Source organism: Embiotoca jacksoni, unplaced genomic scaffold (genome assembly GCF_022577435.1).
Source record: "Embiotoca jacksoni isolate LCO1_2020_lvr unplaced genomic scaffold, fEmbJac1.0.p SCAF_19, whole genome shotgun sequence".
NCBI classification, from domain to species: Eukaryota; Metazoa; Chordata; class Actinopteri; family Embiotocidae; genus Embiotoca; species Embiotoca jacksoni.
Genome location: NW_027185329.1, coordinates 88,718 through 111,353, shown reverse-complemented (window position 1 = coordinate 111,353; position 22,636 = coordinate 88,718). Strand labels below are relative to the sequence as shown.

At 42.4% G+C, this 22,636-nt stretch overlaps 2 protein-coding genes across 4 annotated transcripts in view; both read right to left on the bottom strand.

The window, feature by feature from the left end:
• The window catches only part of mast2 (microtubule associated serine/threonine kinase 2), a 118,133-nt gene extending 98,409 nt beyond the window's left edge, over window positions 1-19,724 (bottom strand). The window contains 2 exon segments of the mRNA XM_069152908.1: window positions 18,680-19,208; window positions 19,588-19,724. Coding sequence (XP_069009009.1) covers window positions 18,680-18,760 — 81 coding nt within the window. The 5' untranslated portion in view covers window positions 18,761-19,208; window positions 19,588-19,724.
• A 740-nt stretch (window positions 19,725-20,464) lies between these two features.
• Window positions 20,465-22,636, bottom strand: part of pde4dip (phosphodiesterase 4D interacting protein) — a 76,750-nt gene continuing 74,578 nt past the window's right edge. For all 3 annotated transcript variants that reach the window (XM_069152907.1, XM_069152904.1, XM_069152905.1), the window contains one exon: window positions 20,465-22,605. In XM_069152907.1, coding sequence (XP_069009008.1) covers window positions 22,454-22,605 — 152 coding nt within the window. In that variant the 3' untranslated portion in view covers window positions 20,465-22,453. The remainder of the gene's footprint in view (window positions 22,606-22,636) is intronic.

Below are 22,636 nucleotides of genomic sequence, written 5' to 3'. Positions count from 1 at the left end.
ACTCAACGAGCAATTTGTTCTAATTCCTGCAATTTTGCGCAGATAACCAACTTAAAACTCAGAAAATTACATCGCAAAATCATTTTTGATTGTGATACTCACAAGAAAAACTCCTGGAGGGACTGTTTATAGTATTTTATCATACGAGAGCTGATGTGTTCCAGCTGTGTTCGACGTCGAGACACAAAAGTCCCAGAAAGGAAAAAACAAAAACAAAAAAGGTGGAGCAGAGCAGTCGGACATGCTGGATGTGATGGATGGAGGGAAACGTAGAGACGTAGAGAGGACGTGAAGCCCGCCGGCCGTTACAGCTGCGGTTTGTGGAGAAACCGTTTTGTCTCCAAAAAAACCTCCAAAAACAAAAAGCCATAAAAGCTTTAATGAGCCACGAACAAAAGAGTCTGAAGGGGAACGTTTCTGTGACAAACCGAGGTCGGTCAGAAGGAACCACAGCTGCACATCGCTGCTACATTACTGGAGTTGTGTGTTTACTTCGGTGTAAGTAACCAGTTCCTCTTCACAGCTAAAAAAAAAAAAAAAGAAAAAAAAAAAAAAGAAAGTCCCTTCAAATTCCTTCAACTGCATAAAAATGATCTAAAACAAACACCGACTGCACATTTCAGACGTTGTGCGTCGCTCCCGGTGGCATCGGCATCCGAGCCGCGAGAACAAAGGGAACATTACGGTTAATCAGTAACAGCATCTCTCTTCTCTGCCTCTCGGCGCCCGTTGTCAACGGCAACCGTACCAACACAGTTAACCGCCGCTGACGACATTACGACCTGTGACTTGACTGCAGGTTTTTATTCTCCGAACCGGACGACCGTCCTCACCTTCGACGTGCTCTCCTACAAAAGATTCTGTTCTGCAAGCTGGGTTTTTTAACTAAATGTTGGACTTTCACTATAAAATAGAGTAAAAAAAATGCAGTATATTCTGGTAAAATGCTAAACTCAGGTGGAAAAACATGACTGCAATTATAAATAGTTTGGGTTCTCTTTGTAAATAAATGTTTTATTAAAAGTATCGGGAGCTGGATAGAAGTGGAAAAAACAAGTGTTGTTCTGTGTTGTCTGCTAAACAATCAATAAGCCGGGCGGGAGGACGGTGAGACGCCGGAGATCAGGAGAGGAAGAAAAAGGTCGAAGTCCAGGAAGCAACTGCGGGCCTCATTAAAAAATCAAGGTTAGCGGTGGATGAGATTAATCAACTAATTACAATCCTCTGAGTGTGTTTGTTCCAACAATAGACACTCGGAGATTTCAGGGCTTTAAAGGCGCACCAAAGATTCAAAGTAAAGCCTGTGGATTTTCTATAACAAGCTTTTTAATCCCAGATTTCTTAATCCATTTTATTATACAATAAATATCCCAGTCAATTATTTGAAAACTACGTCAAGCGCTTACATGAAGGGCTGCTTCTTTAAAAATGCTTTAAAAGGTCCTATATTGTATGAATTCAGATTTTCATTACCTTCTCTTTTACATATATATATGTATATATATGTATATATATATATATATGTATATATATATACATATATATATATATATATACATAAATATATAAAATCAGGTTTAGATGCTATAAATATTGTTAAAAATGTTCAGAAACTCTAAGTCTACCATTTGGACCTCCTCAAATTTGTGATGTCACAAACTCACACTGATGTCATATGTCCGCCCACTTTTACGTGGAAGAAAACGTCAAGCGGTCGTTCTGTCGCTGAACTAGAAAAAAGCTACGAGACCAAAAGAAAACTTGTGATTGGCTTGAATGTGCGTCACTCAGAAAGAGTCAGCCAATCAGAAGAGAAGGTCGTTCTTAAAGACACATGCACAAAGCAGGCTGTTAAACCTAAACAGAGATGAAAAATTATATTGAGATGGTTTTAGGATCTTAAAACCACTAGAATATCTTCTTATCAAGACCAAGACAGCAAATAAAACACAGGAAAAGTGTTAAATATGGACCTTTAAACACACAACGGCTAAATAAAACGCAATACAATCCTGAAAACTGCATTTCCCAGTTTCTGAATTTTCCTAAACTTGCACAGTTTAAACAGAAATCGAGTTTTTTTCCAGAACAGCTATCAGGTGTTTTTTTTTTTCTGTTGAGCTGCTACAAAACACTCTGTGACCGTTTCTGTGAAACCAGCCGCAATAAAAAAAAATAAAAAAAACCTACAGCGTAGAAGTGTGTGTGCAGAAATGCTCTCAGTGTGCACACAGCGAGGCGAGATAAGACAACGTCTGAGGAGGACGCCGCCATGAGGTCACCATGAGGTCACCGTCATCAGAAACACGCAGTAAAAAATCAGCGGTGGAGATTGACGGAGAAAAACTTCACAACACAAACCTCCAACTTCCCATTTCTACAGAGCTGCTTCCTGTTGACAAACTACAACATCAGCAGGTTCAATGAGTCACAGCTTTTGTTTTGTAAAATACTGCGAACATATTAATATAAAGAATTAAAGAAAAGAAAATTGTACAATAAATTATTTCTGTGGTGCAACTGCAGCTTTTGTTTTCTCACTTTTACCTAATAAACACAGAATTTACTAACTGAAATGACAGAAGATGAAGACAAGCAGCAACAGTTTAAAATCACCAGCACAGACTCATTTTACAACACGCGTGTAGCAAAGCGACTACATGTAGAAACACGAACATACTAAAAACACAGTTTAACTACATGTTTAAGTCGAGCTGCTCAGAAACGCCTGTTTGGCCCGTTTAACAACTTCTGCCAGATTTGTTATGAAAGAAGATCTTTGAGCTGTGGATGTGATGTTCCTGAGCCCATGCAGTGATTTCCACTATAAAAATGGTCGGTAACCTTTAGTCAGGTTTCTTATCTGCAGACGCAAGGAAAACCAAAACATGAAAGGAGTGAACAATACATCGCCGTTGGTGGCGCCATCTTTAGATAAAAGAGGTGCGTTTTAACATGAGGTCAGCGGCTCCTTTAATGCCCCCCCCCACCCCTCCTCCTCCTCCTCCTCCTCCTCTCCCGGTGTGAGGTGACCTTCATCGTCCCACCAAGATGGAGGGGGGTGACACAAGGTAAATAAATTAAAAAAAAAACGGCGGTCCGGTTGCCATGGATATCTTTCGGGAGACAGAAACGAGGAGTGAAAATGTTTTTTTGTTTTTTTTCCAGCAGGGAGGTTTTTTTTCTTTGTGAAACAAAATGTCACGCCGTGAAAATGTCACATCTCCCCCTCGTCATCCTCGGAGGGAAAAAACGTGTGTGCCGGGAGGACTTTTTTTTTTTCCTTTCAGAGCTACTTTAACCAAAATACGAGTATTTTAACAGAAGAAAAAAAAACATACGTGCCATTTAAAAAGCTTCACATCTTCTCTTCTTGTTGAGGATTCATGTTTTTGCAGGAAGAGAATCTGTTGATTCACTAATCACAGTTTATTAGTTTGGTTTTTGGCGAACACATCCCAGTCGCTCATGAATAAATGATGGCATGAACAGGATAACACACACACACACACACACACACACACACACACACACCATTAGCATTTAAACCAGCCGTTGAAAAGGCAATAAGAATAATAAAGTGCTCTTCATCCAGCTGCTCTGCCTCAGAGACAAAAGCTCATTAAACGTCTGCTTTAGACCAAGTAATGAGTGTGTACTCGTGTGTGTTAAGGTGTGTGTGTGTGTGTGTGTGTGTGTGTGTGTGTGTGTGTGTGTGTGTGTGTGTGTGTGAGAGATGTAGGGACACCTGGTCAGAGTGTCTACCTGTCTGAGAGACTCACCTCCAGAGGACAAAGTCTGTGTTTGAATGTACTACAGAAAAGAAAAACGGCCTATTTGGGGATTTTTTTTTTTTTTTTTTTTAATTAAATTATGACGCATAAGTCGATTTATTATGACGATTTATGAAACCGCAAAAAATTACGCAACAGCCGTTGCTGTTAAACTCTCCGGTGTCCACATACGTGTGAATAATGAAGCCAAAGTGCCTGTCAAGACTGTCGGTTGAAGAAAAAAGAAAGTCTGAGCCTCCAAAGCATTTTTGAGTGACAGCCGAGAGGATTTTTGTTAGAGGCTCCAGGCTGACGTCTGGCTGTCGGTGACAGACATACTACATCACTGTTGAACTGGACTGGACTGATGCCAATAATCTCTTCACCTACTTAAGAATCTAACATGATTTTTGTTCTTAAACGACAGCACAGGACATATTTATTAATGTATAATAACCTTACAACATATAAACACAGACATACACTCAAGGATTCATTTTAAAACTTCCATTAAAACATCGTTTTAAAAAAAGCGTAAACTTTTACATGTGAGGCATTCGGGCGACATCTGTAAATTGTAGTGTCTACAGACGAGTCTGCAATGTGAGGTATTTAGGGAACATCTGTTAACTGCAGCTACAACATACAACCTTGGGTTACCCTCCCCCTCTGAGCTGCATGGATCTAAAGATTAAAAATGGTATCATGTAGTATTTATGTCAGCTTTTACCTCCAGAAAACTTTATTTTATCAGATAAAACAGAAGTTTTGCTTTAGTTTTATGACTTAAAGTTGGATAATAAATCCCCCCACACCCGCCTCCTCCCAGCAATTCCTTGTTTAGAGTTTGAGGAACCAGCTAATTGCATTTTCACAGCTCGCCTGTGTTTAGCTTTAACTCCACGCTGCTTCCTTTTCATGATGTAATTTGTCCGCTCAGGATTTCAAAGACTCAACTGGGCAGCGGGTGTTTTTAAAGTCCTCGTTAAGACTTTTCGTTTGCAGATGAAAAGCAGGATCTCTGGAGGAAGCGGCTGAAGACGCTGAAAACGCTTCACAGTTTATTTATTTTTGCCTTTTTTTATTTATTTTTTTATTTCACCGTCCCTCTCGGTGACATCGTTTTTCATTCGAGAGCTGCCAAAGCGGAAAACTTAGAAAGTCGCAGTCGTGCAAAAATGTTTTGGTGTTAAACGTGCGTTGCTTTCAGGGACCTCGTGTAAATTTCAGTTTTGGTTTGTCGATCGTGAGTTCCCAACTGTGTCGACATTAAAAACCTTCTGTGTTGTGTTGGCAGCTCGATGAGGCGAACTGCATGTAAAAGAGCATTTGATCCAGATAAAATAACATTTCATATCCCAGAGGGTCCTCTGGAGATCTGCTGTGCTGTGAAATGTGAAGAGCAGTTCGGTCTTTTGGCAGCTCAGAGCCGTGGAAACAAAAGAGAGGGAGAGACCTTTAAAGATGCCAGAAAGGTGCAAAACGGCCGGTTTCGGAGCCAAACTTCCAGACCGGTGACTCAGCTTTTCATTTAGCAGGACTCAGAGGATCACACAGCATCATATCCATCAAATCAGAGGAGGAGGAGGTCATGGAGGCGCCGTTAAATCCAAAAAACACATCCGACCTGTTTGATGCTTTAACATGTCGACGTGCAGCCGAAGCCCATTTGTCTGTTAAAACAGGACAAAGAAACGTTGATGTATGTGCCGATGAGATCAGAGCGTGTTTTAATCATCATCATCATCATCATCATCATCATCATTATCGTCAGAAACTTATACAAGAGCTCTTGGCTTCAGGGTCTAACGACACACCGGACTCTCACGCTCCGACCGGAGGAACAACAATCAAGTGCTTTCATAAAAAAATGTAATAAAAGTAAAAAAATGTCTGCTGGGATGGAATCCATCTTCATAATTCACCGTGGCGAGCCTTTTACTTTTCCACTCTCTCTCTCTGGGGCGACGCAGCACAAAGCGAGCATGCTGCATTATTCCCACGGGGGGGGTCGAGCCGCCGGCTGCCAGGATAAATGTGTGGTTTGGCCCCCGGCGGCGGTGCGGTCGCCCCGAGCACGCTCTGTTTTCAGCCCCGAGCCGGCCTGTCTGTCAAGAGACCCGACGAGGGTCCGACTGAAGTTCATCTGCTCCGTACACGACTTCAACTTTTCTCGTTGTAAATATTGAAACGTCTTTAGTTTTGTCTCGTTACCGCTGCAGCATTTTAAATCCGCAGTTCTTCACAAATAGAAAATGAATATCAAATTATCATCGCAAAACTGTTGTTTTCAGCTGGACTCTCTTTGTTTGACTCAAACCCATAAATGAATTGATGGTGCTAATCTGTGTTTTATTAACAGTATGAATCTAATAACTGTTACACACCTGCACACAGTCCAGAGAACACACAACCAAAAGCTCTTGTGTCCCTCCAGATGTGTTAAAGTGTTATTCAGGAGGAAATACTGCAGACCACAAATTTGAATGAAAACGTTGACCTTTATGAACAGATGGTTCCTTTCATACATTATGCAGCAGTAAAAACGCTGGATTTAAATCGTCGTGCTGTTGCAGTTGCCGGAGGACAAAAGAGAAGTCGTGTCTGGATTAACTAAAGAATAAAACGCAGCATGTCTTCTGATTATTTTGGGGGTTTTCGTTTGTATGAAATCTCACTTAAACCTCAAGATGGACATCCAGATAAAAAACAACATTTTTTGTTTTTAAGTTTTAAAAATTCAGTTACGGCCCGCTGTGAAATAAAAAGCGCTGATTGCAACACACGCAGAGAGTCTGGCTGCAGGTGATCGGCCGGCCCAAACAGATCTGCTGTGACTCAGGATAAACAGACGGAAAAACAAGGAAGAGGAGGAGGAGAAGGAGCAGGAGGAGGAGGAGGAGGTTGGTAAGAGGTGAGCCAACAGAATGATGGAGAGGTACGCCAAAGCACAAACATGGAACTTCTTAGCATAAACTGTAACAGTGTCAGCAGAGTGTGTAGAGCAGTCTGCAAAACACACACACACACACACACACACACACACACACACACACACACACACACACACACACACACCCTGCATGGATTCCAACGCTGCTGTAATGAAGGTATAATAAAAAAAAATGTAACGATCCCGGAGGGTTAAATTCATAATGAAACTACTGTGTAATTATATGTTGGAAGAGACGGCAACACGTTTCATTCAAAACACACACACACACACACACACACACACACACACACACACACACACACACACACACACACACACACACAGAAACGATTTACGAGCCGCACGCAGCTCCATAAATCAGAGAGGAAATAATAACAATCATAATTCCACTTTTTTTCCCTCTCTCCCAGGAAATTGTTTAGCCGAGCTGGTAAGCCACCGACATCCTGACGAGTCCCCGATCTTAACAACGGACACAGAACATGAACACAGCGTGAGAAACGGTGCATCTACTCTTCATGACTCACGAGAAGCCGCTGTCAAAATAAGAGCTTTTTAAATCACATTCATTCAACAGTAAAACAAAGTCAGGAGAAAACTCATTTAACATGTTCCTCATTCCCACCATGAGATTTCCCACAAACCCCGTCGCGAGCAGCACTTTGTTTTAAAGGTGACAGGAGAGCAGGGGGCGCAGCCTAATGATTGGAAATGAACACTTCTTGTTGGTAATAAAGTCAGTTTTGTTTGGAAAAGTGATTTTATTTCATAATATTATCAGCCGAGCTTCTGTTGACAACAATTTTTGTTTTTTGCAGTATTCGGAAAAAAAATGCAGGAAGCTCCTAAATATTGGATTAATTTTGCAATTAATTAACCAGAGATTGCGATTTCCTGGAGGGACTGTCACATGAATGAATCAGTTCTTCTTGGCAGAAGTTGACAACATGTAAAGTGAAACCGCAGTGTTTAACATTTCAACATGTGTTTTTAGGGATATCAAACATAACACGTTGTATAAACGCATGACTCTGATCCCAAAATAATACTAATGAGGGAATAATTTCACTGTTTTAAAAGGAACAAAAACTGTCTGCAGGAACCGTTTCTTTACTTCTGCTTGTTTGAACTTTATTTACTTCTCAAATTTCGTTATCAGCCCTCGTCCAACAACTTTGACTTTCTCACACCGACACGCTGCTTGTTTCCTTCCTTCCTTTCTTCCTTCCTTCCTTCCCTTCGTGTGCTTTGAACTCGGCCTCTGAACACGATCGTAGCAGCAGAGACACTTCCTCCGAAAACAGGACGTCCCGATCAAGTTCGCTGATCCAGAACAGTCTTTTAATAGGAGCTATATCTTTCTGAGTCTGAGCCAATGTTCATGTTTTCCAATGTTATACAGCTGCAGATACACGCACACACACACACACACACACACACACACACACACAGGGAGGAAGGTAATGCCATTACGTGTCTGCTGCATAATCCAGCAGCTCTGCCAGAACCTCCACCTGAGTCCTGGGACCGACTCTGGTGTGTGTGTGTGTGTGTGTGTGTGTGTGTGTGTGTGTGTGTGTGCGTGTGCGTGTGCGTGTGTGTGTGTGTGTGTGTGTGTGTGTGTGTGTGTGTGTGTGCGTGTGCGTGTGCGTGTGGCAGGAAGAGAAAGCACCCTGCACCAGTCTCTGAGCTCTTCCTACGAGTTTCACGCCGTCTCTCTGTGATGTGACGCTCTTTTATTGATTGTTTTGATGAGATCATTGCAGGGAATCAATAAATCAATAAGAGCATCGCTGCCAGTGATTTGAAGTCATTCAACCTCCCTATGGCACAAACGAGGAAACGTAAAGGGCAGCAGGCACGCCGCCGGCACGCCAGCTTCATCCAAACACCAACACTATTGTTCTTTTTTTTTTAATGTAAACAAACTGACATCATCTTTCAAGAAAAATGTAATCCCAGTCTGAAGTACATCTGCCATGTCCAACACGCATCACATGATCATATGACATAACTCATGAAATGGAAAAAAAAAAATCTGTTATAATTTACCGATGTTCCCTAAACGCCTCACATGGAACCTATTGCAAGACAGCAAATTTACCTAAGTTCCCTAAACGCCTCACGTGGAACCTATAACAAGACAACAATATACGGATGTTCCCTAAACCCCTCACGTGGAACCTATAACAAGACAACAATATACTGATGTTCCCTAAACGCCTCACATGGAACCTATAACAAGACAACAATATACGGATGTTCCCTAAACGCCTCACGTGGAACCTATAACAAGACAACAATATACTGATGTTCCCTAAACCCCTCACGTGGAACCTATAACAAGACAACAATATACTGATGTTCCCTAAACGCCTCACATGGAACCGATTTCAAGACCCCAAATGTACCTAAGTTCCCTAAACGCCTCACATGGAACCGATTGCAAGACACCAAATTTACCTAAGTTCCCTAAACGCCTCACATGGAATCTATTGCAAGACAACAATATACTGATGTTCCCTAAACGCCTCACATGGAACCTATTGCAAGACACCAAATTTACCTAAGTTCCCTAAACGCCTCACATGGAACCTATTGCAAGACACCAAATTTACCTAAGTTCCCTAAACGCCTCACATGGAACCTATTGCAAGACACCAAATTTACCTAAGTTCCCTAAACGCCTCACATGGAACCGATATTCACATTGGTCTTTCCCTATTTGTTGTCTCCATTTCCCTGTTTTTGAAAATAACCTCCTGACATCATGAATGTGTAAAAAACCTTCCATCACTACATTTTCATGAAAACAGTGAACTCCGCCTGCTCGGGCACGTTCACGGGAAGTTTGTCAGCATTCACAAAGCAGCTTTTCTATCTCCGATCACCCACGGCAACCATCAATATAACAAACAACACTCTGCCTCTTTACTTTTTATTTTTTGCCTGGTTGAATCAGCGATATGACTGACGTCTGGATAACAGGTCGCTTTTATTAGTCAGGGTCATTAATCATAAATCACTGTTTTTATTTTACATCACCCCCACCTGCAGCTCCACCTGTCATCCATCTCACATTTAACAATGTGTCGCAGGTCTTAGCGTGCAGCAGCAGTCAGAGCAGAGTCTATCGTAACGCTCTTCACTGATTCCCCCCGCGGATTAACACCCATGTAAAGTTGAGCGCTTTAATCCCGGGCATGTCCCGGCGGTGAGGGCGTGGCACGGTCACACATTTCCCATTCAGAAAACAGAGATAATAATCAGGACAGCTGGGGAGTGTTTGCAGGAGAAAAGAGGTTTAACGCCGAGCGGTGAAGTGAGGGAGGGACGAACGAGGCCGTGTGGAATCTTTCTGTCTTCCTCTATAAGGAAACCGTGAGCATCACGAGCTGTCATTTAATTTGCAGGCTGCAGGCGTTGACATTTCTGTTATGAATAATAATATTTGATGACAGTTTAATGCTGAGAAGCAAACAAAAATTTAAAAAAAGACAAAAAAAAAACAAGCATTTCATAATATAATTTCAGTGTTAGTTGTTTATGCTGTTGATGATACGTTAGATATCTTTTATTTTTATCTCAAAGTGAAGCTGTATGTTTTCTCTTCTTCTAAGTAAGATTTGACAATAAAGAACGTTTATATTCCTCATGTTGAATTTTGTTAAAGTAAACGGTTGAAAATAAGCAATGACTTTGTCCACACGTTTCCCAAAAAAATGGACCGAACTGTCACCACCAAAACTGAACCGTAATTTTGTGAACCGCTGCTGGCATCCAACTCAAAACACGTGAGGCATTCAGGGAACATCGCTAAATTTAATTTGAGGTGTTTAGGGCACATCGGTTAAGTGTAGCGACACAAAACCGCCTGAGTTACACTCTCCCCCCACTAAAGCGCATGAAAACTAAAGATTTGACCTGTAATGTTTTACTTGATTTCTTAAAAAGTTGAATTTTGAGAAAAGTATCATTCAAGAACCAGTAAAAAAAGATTCAAGTTATCTTTAATGCATTTTTGAGCATCACAGCCAGAATCACAACCAATGATATTTGTGTTTATTGACACACGGACACAAATGTTAACGGTTCTCCTCTTCCTACATTTCTAAAAGAGCACAATTAAAATAATCCTGGTCGGTAGTGTGTTTTAGAGGGATTCATGTGGATCAGCCGGTTGTTTGTGATGGTTTCAGACCTCAGCATTGTGATCGTGCTCCTGCAGCTCGCTGCCACTGAGCCGGAGGAAGCAGGATGTTTTGTTGGAAGCTCCTTCGCTGGCGGCGGCCCAAAAGGTTAATAACCCCCCAATCAGGACAGGGAGGGGGCGGAGATTTCCACCGAACACGCACACGCCAGGAGGACTCACAACAACACGTGTTGTTTGATTCTCACACACACAGAAATGTGCGCTGACACAGTTAAATGCGTGTAAACGGTGAGATCAGAGGGACGTGACCTTCCTCCAGAGTCTTCCTCATCTGGCCTCAGACCAGCGCTCAGGAGAAGAAGTCATGTGAGCGACGACCACCGAGCGGTTTGGACGGTGGCTGCTGATTGGTTGACCTCGTTTCACTGACTGAGAATCAGTGGATTTTATATCATTTTTTATATTTCTTTTTCTGAAAAGACTTCTGCTTCTGTGAAAAATGTTCAAAGCAACTCAAAGTTTCCTTTTAAGAGTTTCTCAACAGTTTGGGTCAAACCGAGCTGCAGCTAACAGTGATGTCACCCGTTGGTTTGTGAACGGAAGTGAATAAGCCAGAATATAGGTAAACGCTACAATTTACAGACATTTTTTAAAAACAGACTTTTAAATGAGTTGCAGCCAGAATCCTTGAATCAAGCAGCAGCAGCAGATTGAACCTGCAGGTTCCTGCTTGTAAACATTCCTGCTTCCCTCCATCTGTCCTGAACCTGCAACACTGACATCCACGCTGTCAGCTTACAACGCAGCCAAATCACACACACACACACACACACACACACACATTTTTGGTCAAAAACAAGACAACACTTTACTTTCAAAACTCCAGAAACTGGTCTCCTCAGTTCCCCAACGTTTACAGAGTGTTGTTAAAAGAAGAGGTGATGCAACACGGCGGTAAACACGTTCCCGTCCCAAACTTTTTCCAGACATGTTGCTGCCATCAAAATCAAAATGAGCATATATTAGTCATAAAACACTATTTCTCAGTTTCAACATTTGATATGTTGTCTTTGGTCTATTTTCAATTAAATATGAGTTTACATGATCCTACATCTGTAGGATGGAGAGGAAGACGATAGACAAAAGAACATCTAGTAAAGACTTCCTGAGTAAACAGCAGAGCGATGCTCAGTATGAAACCAGCACATCACTCAGCTCCAATGACTGGGGGTTCGCGGGGGTCGGGGGTTCGGGGGGGGGTCGGGGGGGGGGGGGGGTTGTGAAACGGAGAGGGATAATGCGGTGCTAAGCAGGGCTAGAGTGATGGATTTTCTTCATTAAGAACATTGTGCTGGAAGCTAAAAACCTCTGAAAGTCTTTTTTCTTTTTTGGGGGGGAGTTAACGGAGCAAAGATTAAATTTGGATCCACGTGTAAAAACAGGCTGTAAAAAGAAACACAACAGGGACTCTATTTAGGATTTTATCCAAACCTGTTAGAGTAAGAAAGGGAAGCCACAGAAAACAAAGAAAAACTGTTTTTGATTTGTCTCCTTCGTCTCCTTTGTGTGGTTTAATTCCTACTGCCCCCCCCCCTCCTTCCCCGACAAATATAACACCCATCTCGGCTATTATTCTGGTTAATGAGGGTTCTATAATTAATGTCAATCACCCCGCGGCATCTGCGCCACCCCATTACCTCCCTTCAAGGCACCCTAAAGTGGCGCACATGAGCCGTTCGACCCCCCATCCATCAGCCCCCTTCGGCCCTTTGCGGCGCCGATCAGCCGGAGTCCCCGAGGTCGTTCGGGCTCAGCGGCTCCTCAGCTGCACTCACATCACTCGTAGCTGCTTAAAGGAGGGGAAGGAAATCACTCTCCTGGATCACTGCGGGGGGAGGGGAGGGGGGGAGGTTAATGGATAACCTAACAGACTTCTAATGAACAGCAGGCCAAGGCTACTGTTGGAAAGACTAGAGCTCACTTTAGGTACACAGACGAGTTATTATAGCAGTATCAATATTATTTTTTACAACAAAAAGTATAAATTGAATGATAATTAAACTGGAGCTGCAATGATTGTTTATTTATTAATTCATTGATTGGTTTGTCAGCTATTTTGATTATCAATTCATCGTTTTAAGTTATTTTCTTTTTACAGAAATTCCTCAAATTTGCTTTTTCTAGCTTCTTAATTGTGAATATTTTCCACTTCCTTTAGTCCTCCAAATTAAGACATTTTAGTCTGCAGCTACGTCTCTGGGAAACACCGCTCGACAGTTTTTTACCATTTTGAAGGCCAAAACAGCAAATAATCGACAGATTAATAATATATTAATAATATTTGTATGTCTTTATAGTAAAAGAGAAGCACATATGCTCACAGCTGCTAATCCAAGCAAAAATAATAGATCAAATAAAGTGAAACATTTTGGTGGAGAGACAATGAACAGTTCAAAAGTTTTTCATCACTATTTTTCTGCCACACATAATAGTAGTGAACTTGTTCCTTTTTGTTGTTTTTTGTTTTTGTTCCCCACATAGAAGCTAAACAGTGGACCTTGTTGATGGCGGACATATGACATCACCGTGAGTTTGTGACATCACAAACTTAAGGAAGTCCAAACAGCACAGTTGCTCAAACCTCTTAAAAAAAAAAAAGGAGACTGCAAGACTCATTAAACCTTCAATAAATAACAACTATATTCTGCCCTTCGGTCACAATGTGTGTCGCTGTATTCAGAAAGTGTCTCCAAAAAAAACCAGCTGTAACATTGGCCTGCGCTCCTCGTTTCTCTAAAAACCTCCTCTGAGCTGCAGCGAGTTCAGGAGGGAGCGGCTGATCGCATCGACGGCGAAGCCAGATAACCGGGAGAGATGACGACGGGGGAAATATGAAGTGTTTGGATAGCGTAGTGTTTCAGGGCCCGGTCGAGGCCATCTGCTCCGCCGGCGGGACGAGTTTAAATTCTGTCTGACGTCGAAGACATCTGAGGTTTTTATAAAATCACTTTCACTCCTTCTGCTCAAACACCACACATTAAAAAACAAAACAAAAAAAAAACACCAAAAAGATTAAGTTTTTACTTTTCAAACCATTTTGATCAAATATATTTCATTTAAATGTAAAAGGAACTCATAAATACTGATATTTAAGTTCCTGTAAAACCCTCTGCAGCCTGCAGCTCAGTGGAAATCCTCCGAGTACACAACCACCCCGTTAACTCTGCTCTGAAGCACATTGTTAATCTGAACCCCTCAAGCCGGCACTAATCAGCCTGATCCTGCTGGGGAGGTGGGGGGGGGGGGAGGGGGGGGGGGAGGGTGGGGGGGGTGGGGGGGTGGCGTGTCCGTCCCGTGTGCAGCAGCGATGATACTGATTATCCTTCCATCTCTACTCGTTTACACACTCAGCTCGAGGACTTAGAAACACCTAACGAGGTCCGTGTCTCACTCACCAACTCATCAGCTGAAAAAAGAAACTCAATTACTGATACGAATAAATCAGCCAGACGATTCACTCCAGAGCAAAGTGGAAAAGATGCAGTTCATATACGACGTATTTATATGACTATAAATATTTTCAAGCACCTCACCATGAAATGAACCGAGACGTTGGAAGTAGAGAAAAAGTTACCCGATTCTACAAAAGGAACACAAATGTTCAACTCTGGAAACGCTGCTTCGTTTTGAGCGCTTGATCGCAAAGTAAGACGACACTGAGAAGCAAAAATGAGAGAAGGGAAGTAAGTCAGAGTAGAAACGAGGAAACCACAGCGAAATCTGATTTGCAGCTGCTAATAAAAGAGGAAACTCCAAGTGTTGACAAGTCTGAGTTAAAAAGTGCATTCAGGGCGTTTATAACTGAGAGCACAATATTATCTCTAAATGATTCAGCAGCAGAGCCAATATTACACCAGCGTTACAGAGCTAATCCACAAACATGCCTTTCTGTGTTTAATGAAATACTGCAGAAACAGCTTCTCTTTCTGTACTCTAGAAAACAGAGAGCACTGAGGAGGAAAAGAAAACCAAAAAGTCAAACAAAGAAAACCACAAAAACATGAGTGACGCAAAAAAGCAGGAAGATGCAAAGTTAAATTCAAGTAGGTTCAACAGAGAACGGCTGCAGATCAGACAGATTTTAGTCAAATATTTACCAGAGTTAAGAGGCCCTTTTTTTTTATGGTGAACAGAGCTCAGCGGAGGTAAACAGGGAGGAACAGGAGGCGCACCGCTGCAATAAAACCAAGGAACATTGTCTGACACTGTTTATTATGTGCAACTGCTTTTACTGCTCCCAGTTAACCCGTAGCAGAAAACACACGTGATCTATTAAACAAGGACGGGTGGGGAGGACCACCGAGAAGGAACAAAAACGTCCCCGGAGGAGGACACGAGGAAATCAGCCGGGTTGATAGAGTTTCCTTCATGAGACATTAAGACCAGCAGCCTTCTGTTCAAATGAGTCCATTCAGCTGCTGGCTGAATCAGAAAAAAATACTTAAACCATAATGTCCGAAACCAACACATCAATTTAAGGTGTTACCCCGGAGAGGAAACCATGGTAACCAAGCGTGAAACCAAACTAAGACTCCAACCATCAGTGATGTCATCATCCATCAGTGACGTCATCGTTGGTTTGTGAACGTTATGAATCCTCCAGTTCAGATTCTGTCCGTCACCATCTTTGCTAGTTCGGAGCGGTTTGGAGCAGGAAGTGACCATATTTGGACGAGCTGGGGGAGGAGCCAGCGGTGGATCTGACCGATCTGATCGGAAACCTGACGATACTACGTCCCGCCCACCGATAGCTGTAACCTGACTGCACCACAGGCCTGTCAATCAAACAGACACGCCCCCAAAAACAGGTCTTCTTGAATCTTCTTTTCTAATGAATGAGGGATTATTTTCAGATGGACCTCCAGAAAACTAATAAGAAGGAGTGACTTTAGCTAACAACACCGAGATAACTGATGGACACATTTTATTCACTTTGGATTTGATGAGAGAAGTTGAATGGGAGTCTATGGAGCCGGAGGCTTTTTGGAGCCGACCTCTAGTGGCACTCGCTGGTATTGCAGCTGAAGACACTTCTGGATCAGAACCATTTTACAGACCTGAAGCTACGAACTCTTTTATATCCAGTCTGTGGTTCTGGAAACCCTGTTTGCACAAAGGTTTGTTTAGCCACTCTGAATGGCGGACCAATCAGAGACCAGTGGGCGTGGCTAGAAGCGTTTGTAGCTCCAACAATGGCGTCGGAGGTAAAAAAAAAAATAGATGCGGGTTTAATCAAAAACATAACTGCAGCTGCACGATTTACAGAAGACTCAGTCGGACAAATTTCCAGCAAAATAAAAGCAGACGGCCCCTGAAGTCACTGGGCTCCATAACCAGGGTTATGATTCATTACCCAGAGTTCCACGCTGCGAGCTGAGGGTTGATGAGTCAGGCCGGGTGAAAACACCCCGTCTGCTCCTCCGCTTCATACCGATTCACACGAAAACACGTAAAAAACTGCTGCAGCACAAAAAAACATCTGTCTGAATTCCCATGATGCAATAAAGCGCCGACTCAACACCTCCCTCCCCCGACTCCAGACCGGCTCCAAACATTACGCTCGTCCTCTCTAACGCCACTTCGTTGACAACTTGCTAAAAGAACTTTGGAAATGTGAAAATCGAGGGGAAATCTTATTGACCGGAGATCCTTATTAATCCCATAATATCCCACATGGCCCCGGCGGTGTGGTCACATCGCATGACAGAGGCCGTCATATCGAACCTCAGCCGATCCAGGAACATGACTTCATGCAGAAATTTAACATTATGAGCTGTGACCTCATCTTTGGAGGGAGTTATATTATTACAGGACTTACTCTTATTGAGACTGAAATCTAAATCTTTACAGTCATCTGCTGGACTCTTTAAAGTTCCTGAATAGTATTTTATATGTGCAGAAATTCATTTTGATTCCTGTCAGTGCAGCATTAAAATCAATAATAATAATAATAATCATAATACAGCAAAGCAAGAAGTGACAGAGTTCATGAGAAATGTGGTTTTATCCTGAAAATTAGGCGACCAATCGTCACTTTCAGCTGCAAGAGACTGAACTTTGTTTTTGTGCATAAAGTCTGTCTTGAATTAATATCTAAAAAGCATTTAAAGCTCTTATTTTGACAGATGTTTGTGTTTTATATTACAGTCACAGACTGTCTTTTTTTTGTTTTTACTTTGAACCACATGTTTTAGAATATAAGAAGAAAATAACTAAATATTTCCTGGATGTGCTGTTTGCTTGTTGTCAAATGACGACATTACATGTGACTCATATTGGTTTAAAAAATTTTAAAAATGTTTCCTCAACCTGCATTTTTTGGGGGAAATTTTACTGCAACATTTTATTATACAAAAACTCTGCAAAACGCATTGCAATTTTTTGGGAAGATGTCGCTGAAAAAAATTAAGAATTTATGACTGCAACAATCAAGCTTTTTATACCAAGAAAACAGCTGCTCCCTGAAAGAGGAGAAAAAACTGAATATGAATGTCCTCCAAGGAGGGAAGATGCTCCAAATTAATTAGTATTAGTTTTTTCTTATCGCAAAAAAAAAATGCTGTTTTGAAATTGTTTATTAACCAAAAGCTAAAACCTTGTTTCTTGACCCAGTTTATTAATAACCGTGTCATTTGTTTTCACAGTCGCACGCAAAAAAAAAAATCTGGATAATATCTGCTTTTGTGATCAGAATTAAAACGTCAAATGCATTATTTTTTTTTCCCGATTTCACGAGCAGGAAAATCGAACAACGCCAAAAATATTCCGACTGTGTCACCGGCATCTTTAAAGAAATGTTAACTTTCAAAGGGGGAAGTATGAGCACGGTGGCAGGCTCCATCCTCCTTCCTACTTCAAAGGCAAAAAATTAAATCCATCCTCGCTGTCGGAGCAGAGATTAGCTGTCATGGTGCACTTCCTCACACACACACACTCACACACACACACACACACACACACTCACACACACACACTCACACACACTCACACACACACACACACTCTCACACACACACACACACACACTCTCTCACCTTGCAGCATCAACTATGACTGAGCAAAAAACTGAATCTGCTGAATTTGGATGTCTTCCGATGCCAAACCGCCCGACCATCTTTTATTTCCAGTCCATCAAGCAGAACCCGGTCGAGCTGCAGGAACACAGAGTTCCTGAACATGTTCAAGTCTTTGCAATAACGTGTGTGTGTGTGTGTGTGTGTGTGTGTGTGTGTGTGTGTGTGTGAGGATGAACTGTTACAGCTGCAGCCTCCGCAGTAGCTGATGAAGAAAACTGTCATAATATTTGATTAACTCCAAGCGATTGCTGCATTAAAATTTCTCTGCTGGTACAAAACTCATCCATCAGCGTAATGGAGCTGCTGTAATGTGATTAACAGCAGTGTTGAATGAGTCATGTGACCCATACCAGGCAAATATCAATCAATGTCAGTCAAAATCACAGCCAGGCTAAAGATCTGGTCTGAATTTGCACGAAAATAAATGTTTTAGTTTGGTCCAAATGGACCAGAACAATAACCCTCCGGTGAGGTCCTTCAAAGAGACCAACAGGGTGCTGCCAGAGAAAATCTGACAAACCAAGGTGAATTCATGCTTCATTCATTCCTGTATTTTGTTGTTGTTGTTGTTATTGTTGTTGTTTTTGCCCCGTGCAGGGCTGACAGGTTCAAACCTAATGACCCGAGACACCGACCTTATTAAAATAAAGCGTTTACTCACCGCCTCCTTCTCCTCTCCTGCGCTCTCCTGGTGCTCCATACTACAGAGCTTCCTCTTGTTTTTATTCTCCGTCCTCTTCATCTTGATCTGTGGAACCACTCCAGATGTGTCCGTCTGTGGAACCACTCCAGATGTGTCCGTCTGTGGAACCACTCCAGATGTGTCCGTCTGTGAGTGTGTGCGTGGTGAGTCTCTCCCGGCTGGACGTCAGTGACACCTCGCTGACGAAATGAAACCCATCGCCGGTTGATTGCGGGTTGTGTTACCGGTCAGCCGTTCCCCGGTCAGCCGTTCCCCGGTCAGCCGTTCTCCGGTCAGCCGTTCCCCGGTCAGCCGTTCTCCGGTCAGCCGTTCCCCGGTCAGCCGTTCTCCGGTCAGCCGTTCTCCGGTCAGCCGTTCCCCGGTCAGCCGTTCTCCGGTCAGCCGTTCTCCGGTCAGCCGTTCCCCGGTCAGCCGTTCTCCGGTCAGCCGTTCCCCGGTCAGCCGTTCCCCGGTCAGCTCAGCCACACGTCCCGCGCGGAGTCCACATCTGGGAGAAAAAAACAACCGCTGTGACGAGCTGTCAGTCAAACCTGCGGCACCAGCAAGCCGCCGCTCCTCCTGAATGACAGTTAAAACAAACAGAAAGGGGGAGGGGGGGGGTGAACGGGTGGGGGGGGGCGGGTTTCTGAGGGCTCGCGGGCAGTTTAACGTCTCGAGGCTCCCGGTGACCCACCGGACGTGTCGCGTGCGACAGCTCGGGCGACCCGACTTGTTAGCTCGTTAGCTCGAGGCTTAGCTCCCCGCTAGCTGCGCAGCTACCTGCCGGTGAGCACCGCGACACCGGCAGGTTCCGCCGTCGCTCCCGACGGACGCCTCCACACCGATCCCCCCCGCCCTCCTCTCCCAGCCACCGGAGCTCCGCGCACCGTGTCGGTGGTCGTTCAGGTCGTTGACGTCGTCCCGGGGTGTGCTCCCATCCTCGGGGTGAAAGCCCGGCGGAGCTCTGCGCAGCTGACGCCGGGTGTCGGTGTCGAACTGCGGCGGCACGGAGCGGCTCGTTTCCTGGCTCCGACACGGTCACCTCCGATGGCAAGTCCACAGGAAGCGGGGTGGCAACATCCGGTCCAAATGTACCAAAATAAAAGTGTCGTTTCTTCAAAATAGGATTAAAGAAAGAAAGAAAGAAAGAAAGACAGAAAGAAAGAAAGAGTGATCTTGAAAATGTAATTATTATCAATGTCAATATAAGCTGCACTATATAATGACAATGAAGTATTTGCTTTTAAACCATGTAAATTTGTAGATTTTTTTTTTAAAGCGGTAAATCCGCATTTTATTTTGAAAGTACATTAATTCTACTTCCGTTGTCTGGTTTCAGCTTCATCTATACACTCAGCTTGTTGGAAGATTTCTTGATAGAAAAAAAAAAAACCATCCACACAGTCACTCACCACTCAAACACGTTATTAAAAGTAAAATAACATTTAGGCTTATTTCTAAAAAAGTAGTTTGACTACCTTTGGGTGTGTGTGTGTGTGTGTGTGTGTGTGTGTGTGTGTGTGTGTGTGTGTGTGTGTGTGTGTGTGTCAGAGACAACTAAGGCAGTTTTGTTGGAGTCTGCTGCCACCTGCTGATAAACAATTAAAATGCCTTGAATATATATATTTTTTGTCGAGTTCTCTATAAATATTAAATTTTAATTAAAATAAAAAAAAGTGCAAAGTGCAAAAACGTATTATTATGGTGAAACAAAACAAGGTTGTAAAACAGTCGATCTAAGACAGAAAACAAGCGAGTCAGACGTCCTGTTTTGTCCCCTTTTTTTTATTGAAAAGGTTTCTTTTCTTTTTAACCCCAAAAACATTTTAATAAAGAGAACATGCAATAAAAATACAGCTGGTCTTTTTTTGTCCACAGACCGTCTCTTCTCACGGCAACAACAAAAAAAACTAAAAACTTGCATTGATGAAAACACACTACCTTCAATATGTACATACATAAGAGGCGGTTCCTAAAACCACACAGACACTGAGAAAGACACTACGTTCGACCTTTGACCTGCGGGGAAATATACAAAAAAAATTAAAATAAAATCTAAACTTGGATCGCTTTACACCTGATCTGACAAACATACAAGCTGTCCACTTTGGTTCATGTTATTGCTTCATAAATAATTTACCCTTTTTCATGTGTATAAAACACTGATTGATATTAAGCTTAAAAAAATTTTAAAAAAAACGATCGGGCCTTTAACACTGCTTGATACTGATGGTCAGAAACTGGAGTTTCAGCTTCGAAGCTAAAAACAGATGACATGGCACTTTAATACTCGGGCCTAAAACAGAAAAAACAGAAAGCGACCACCGAGACTCGTATTGCACAGTGACCCAAAGATTTTGCATATTTCAGTGACAGTGTTCGAGGTGAAGCCGCAGTTCATGCACAAAAAAATAAACAGGGAACCAACTGTACGGAGACTTTATTAAAAAGAAATAAATGTGAGAGGAGCCAGTGTAAAATAGTCTAATCTCACAGTGAGCGTCACAAATCCTCCAGAGGTTAAATACACATTTATTCCTTCACAATGGATTTTCTTTTGAAGTGATTGTCTTTGTGAGGAATATTAAAACATTTACAGATTCAGCTAAAAATAACAAAGAAAAAAAACATCCTAAAAGATTTAAAAACAAATATCAGCATGGTCCATTTATTACGGTTACAAAAACGAAATGTCGTCTCTTTTTTGGACTTTAAAAACTAATTTTTCTTGTTCATATGAAACAGATTATCTGACGGGTCACTGAAGGCATCTGAAACATGTGCTTCTTTTTCTTTAATGCTGCTTCACACACACATCAGCTCCATCGCGAGGTTTTCCAACACCGACAGTTTCGACTTTCAGCAGGAAAAACATCGTGTTTTAAATAATAATATCTAAAGATTAGCGCGTCCATGTTTAACAGTGACACTCTGGAGTTTGAGGACGACGAGTTAAAAACTCCTAAAATGTGTTTTATGAGAGTAAACGCAGGAGAACGACCGAACCGTCTCCCTGCAGGTCTGTGCTGCTGTTTTCTTATAGCATCAGTAGTCAGACATTTTTATGACAACTCATTTTTTTGTTTTTTACAATTAAGGACAAAAACACGTGTACGGTACTGCTCGGGGAGTATGGCTTTGTTTCCACTAACTGCTCAAACCACATGCATGAGTTCTACACACAGACTACAGACACGAGGCTGAAAGAGGAAGCACTTTGCAGTTTGGTTTTGGCTTTTTTTTTTTCTTCTTTTTTTTAAAGCCCCACCCACTTCCTTTCTCCTGCTGGCATCAAGTGGATTTTTGCTTCTTGAATCCCTGCTGAAGAACGCAGCTGAAGTCAGCTTCTGATTGGCATCTTATAGACATAAAAAAAAAAAAATTTAAAAATTAAAAAAACCAGCACTGATTGGACCTTTAAAACTCAACCGAATTGCCCCTGAGAAGAAATCTGGTTGAATTTTTTGTTGAATTTTATTTGTAACATTTTTTGAAATCGACCAAAATCAAAAGCTATCAATCTGAAGCGAACTTCAGCCACAATCAAGACTGGTCTCATTAAAAAACGAGAAAACACTCCAGTTGCTGGATTTTTTTTTTTTAGAAAAAGTCCTGACACGAATAATTACAATCATTCACATCTGTGAAACCATCAGGAACCAGCGAACGTCAACACAAACATCCTCCGACAGTCAGAGAGGTTGACGTCTCAGCCGAAACGTTTCAGTAAGAGAGACGAAGTTTACAGCTTCACTAAAGGAAGAGGGCCTGCAGGGGGCGCTGCTGCTGCTGGTGAGCCAGTCTTCGGGCAGCAGAGGAGGAAAAGATGGAGGATGAAGGTCGAGGCGTCACGACACTCCAACCAGGAGAGAAGGTGAGCTCACTGAAGGGTCCTGTGTCTTCACCTGAGAGACAGTCAAAATAGAGCTTTAATTT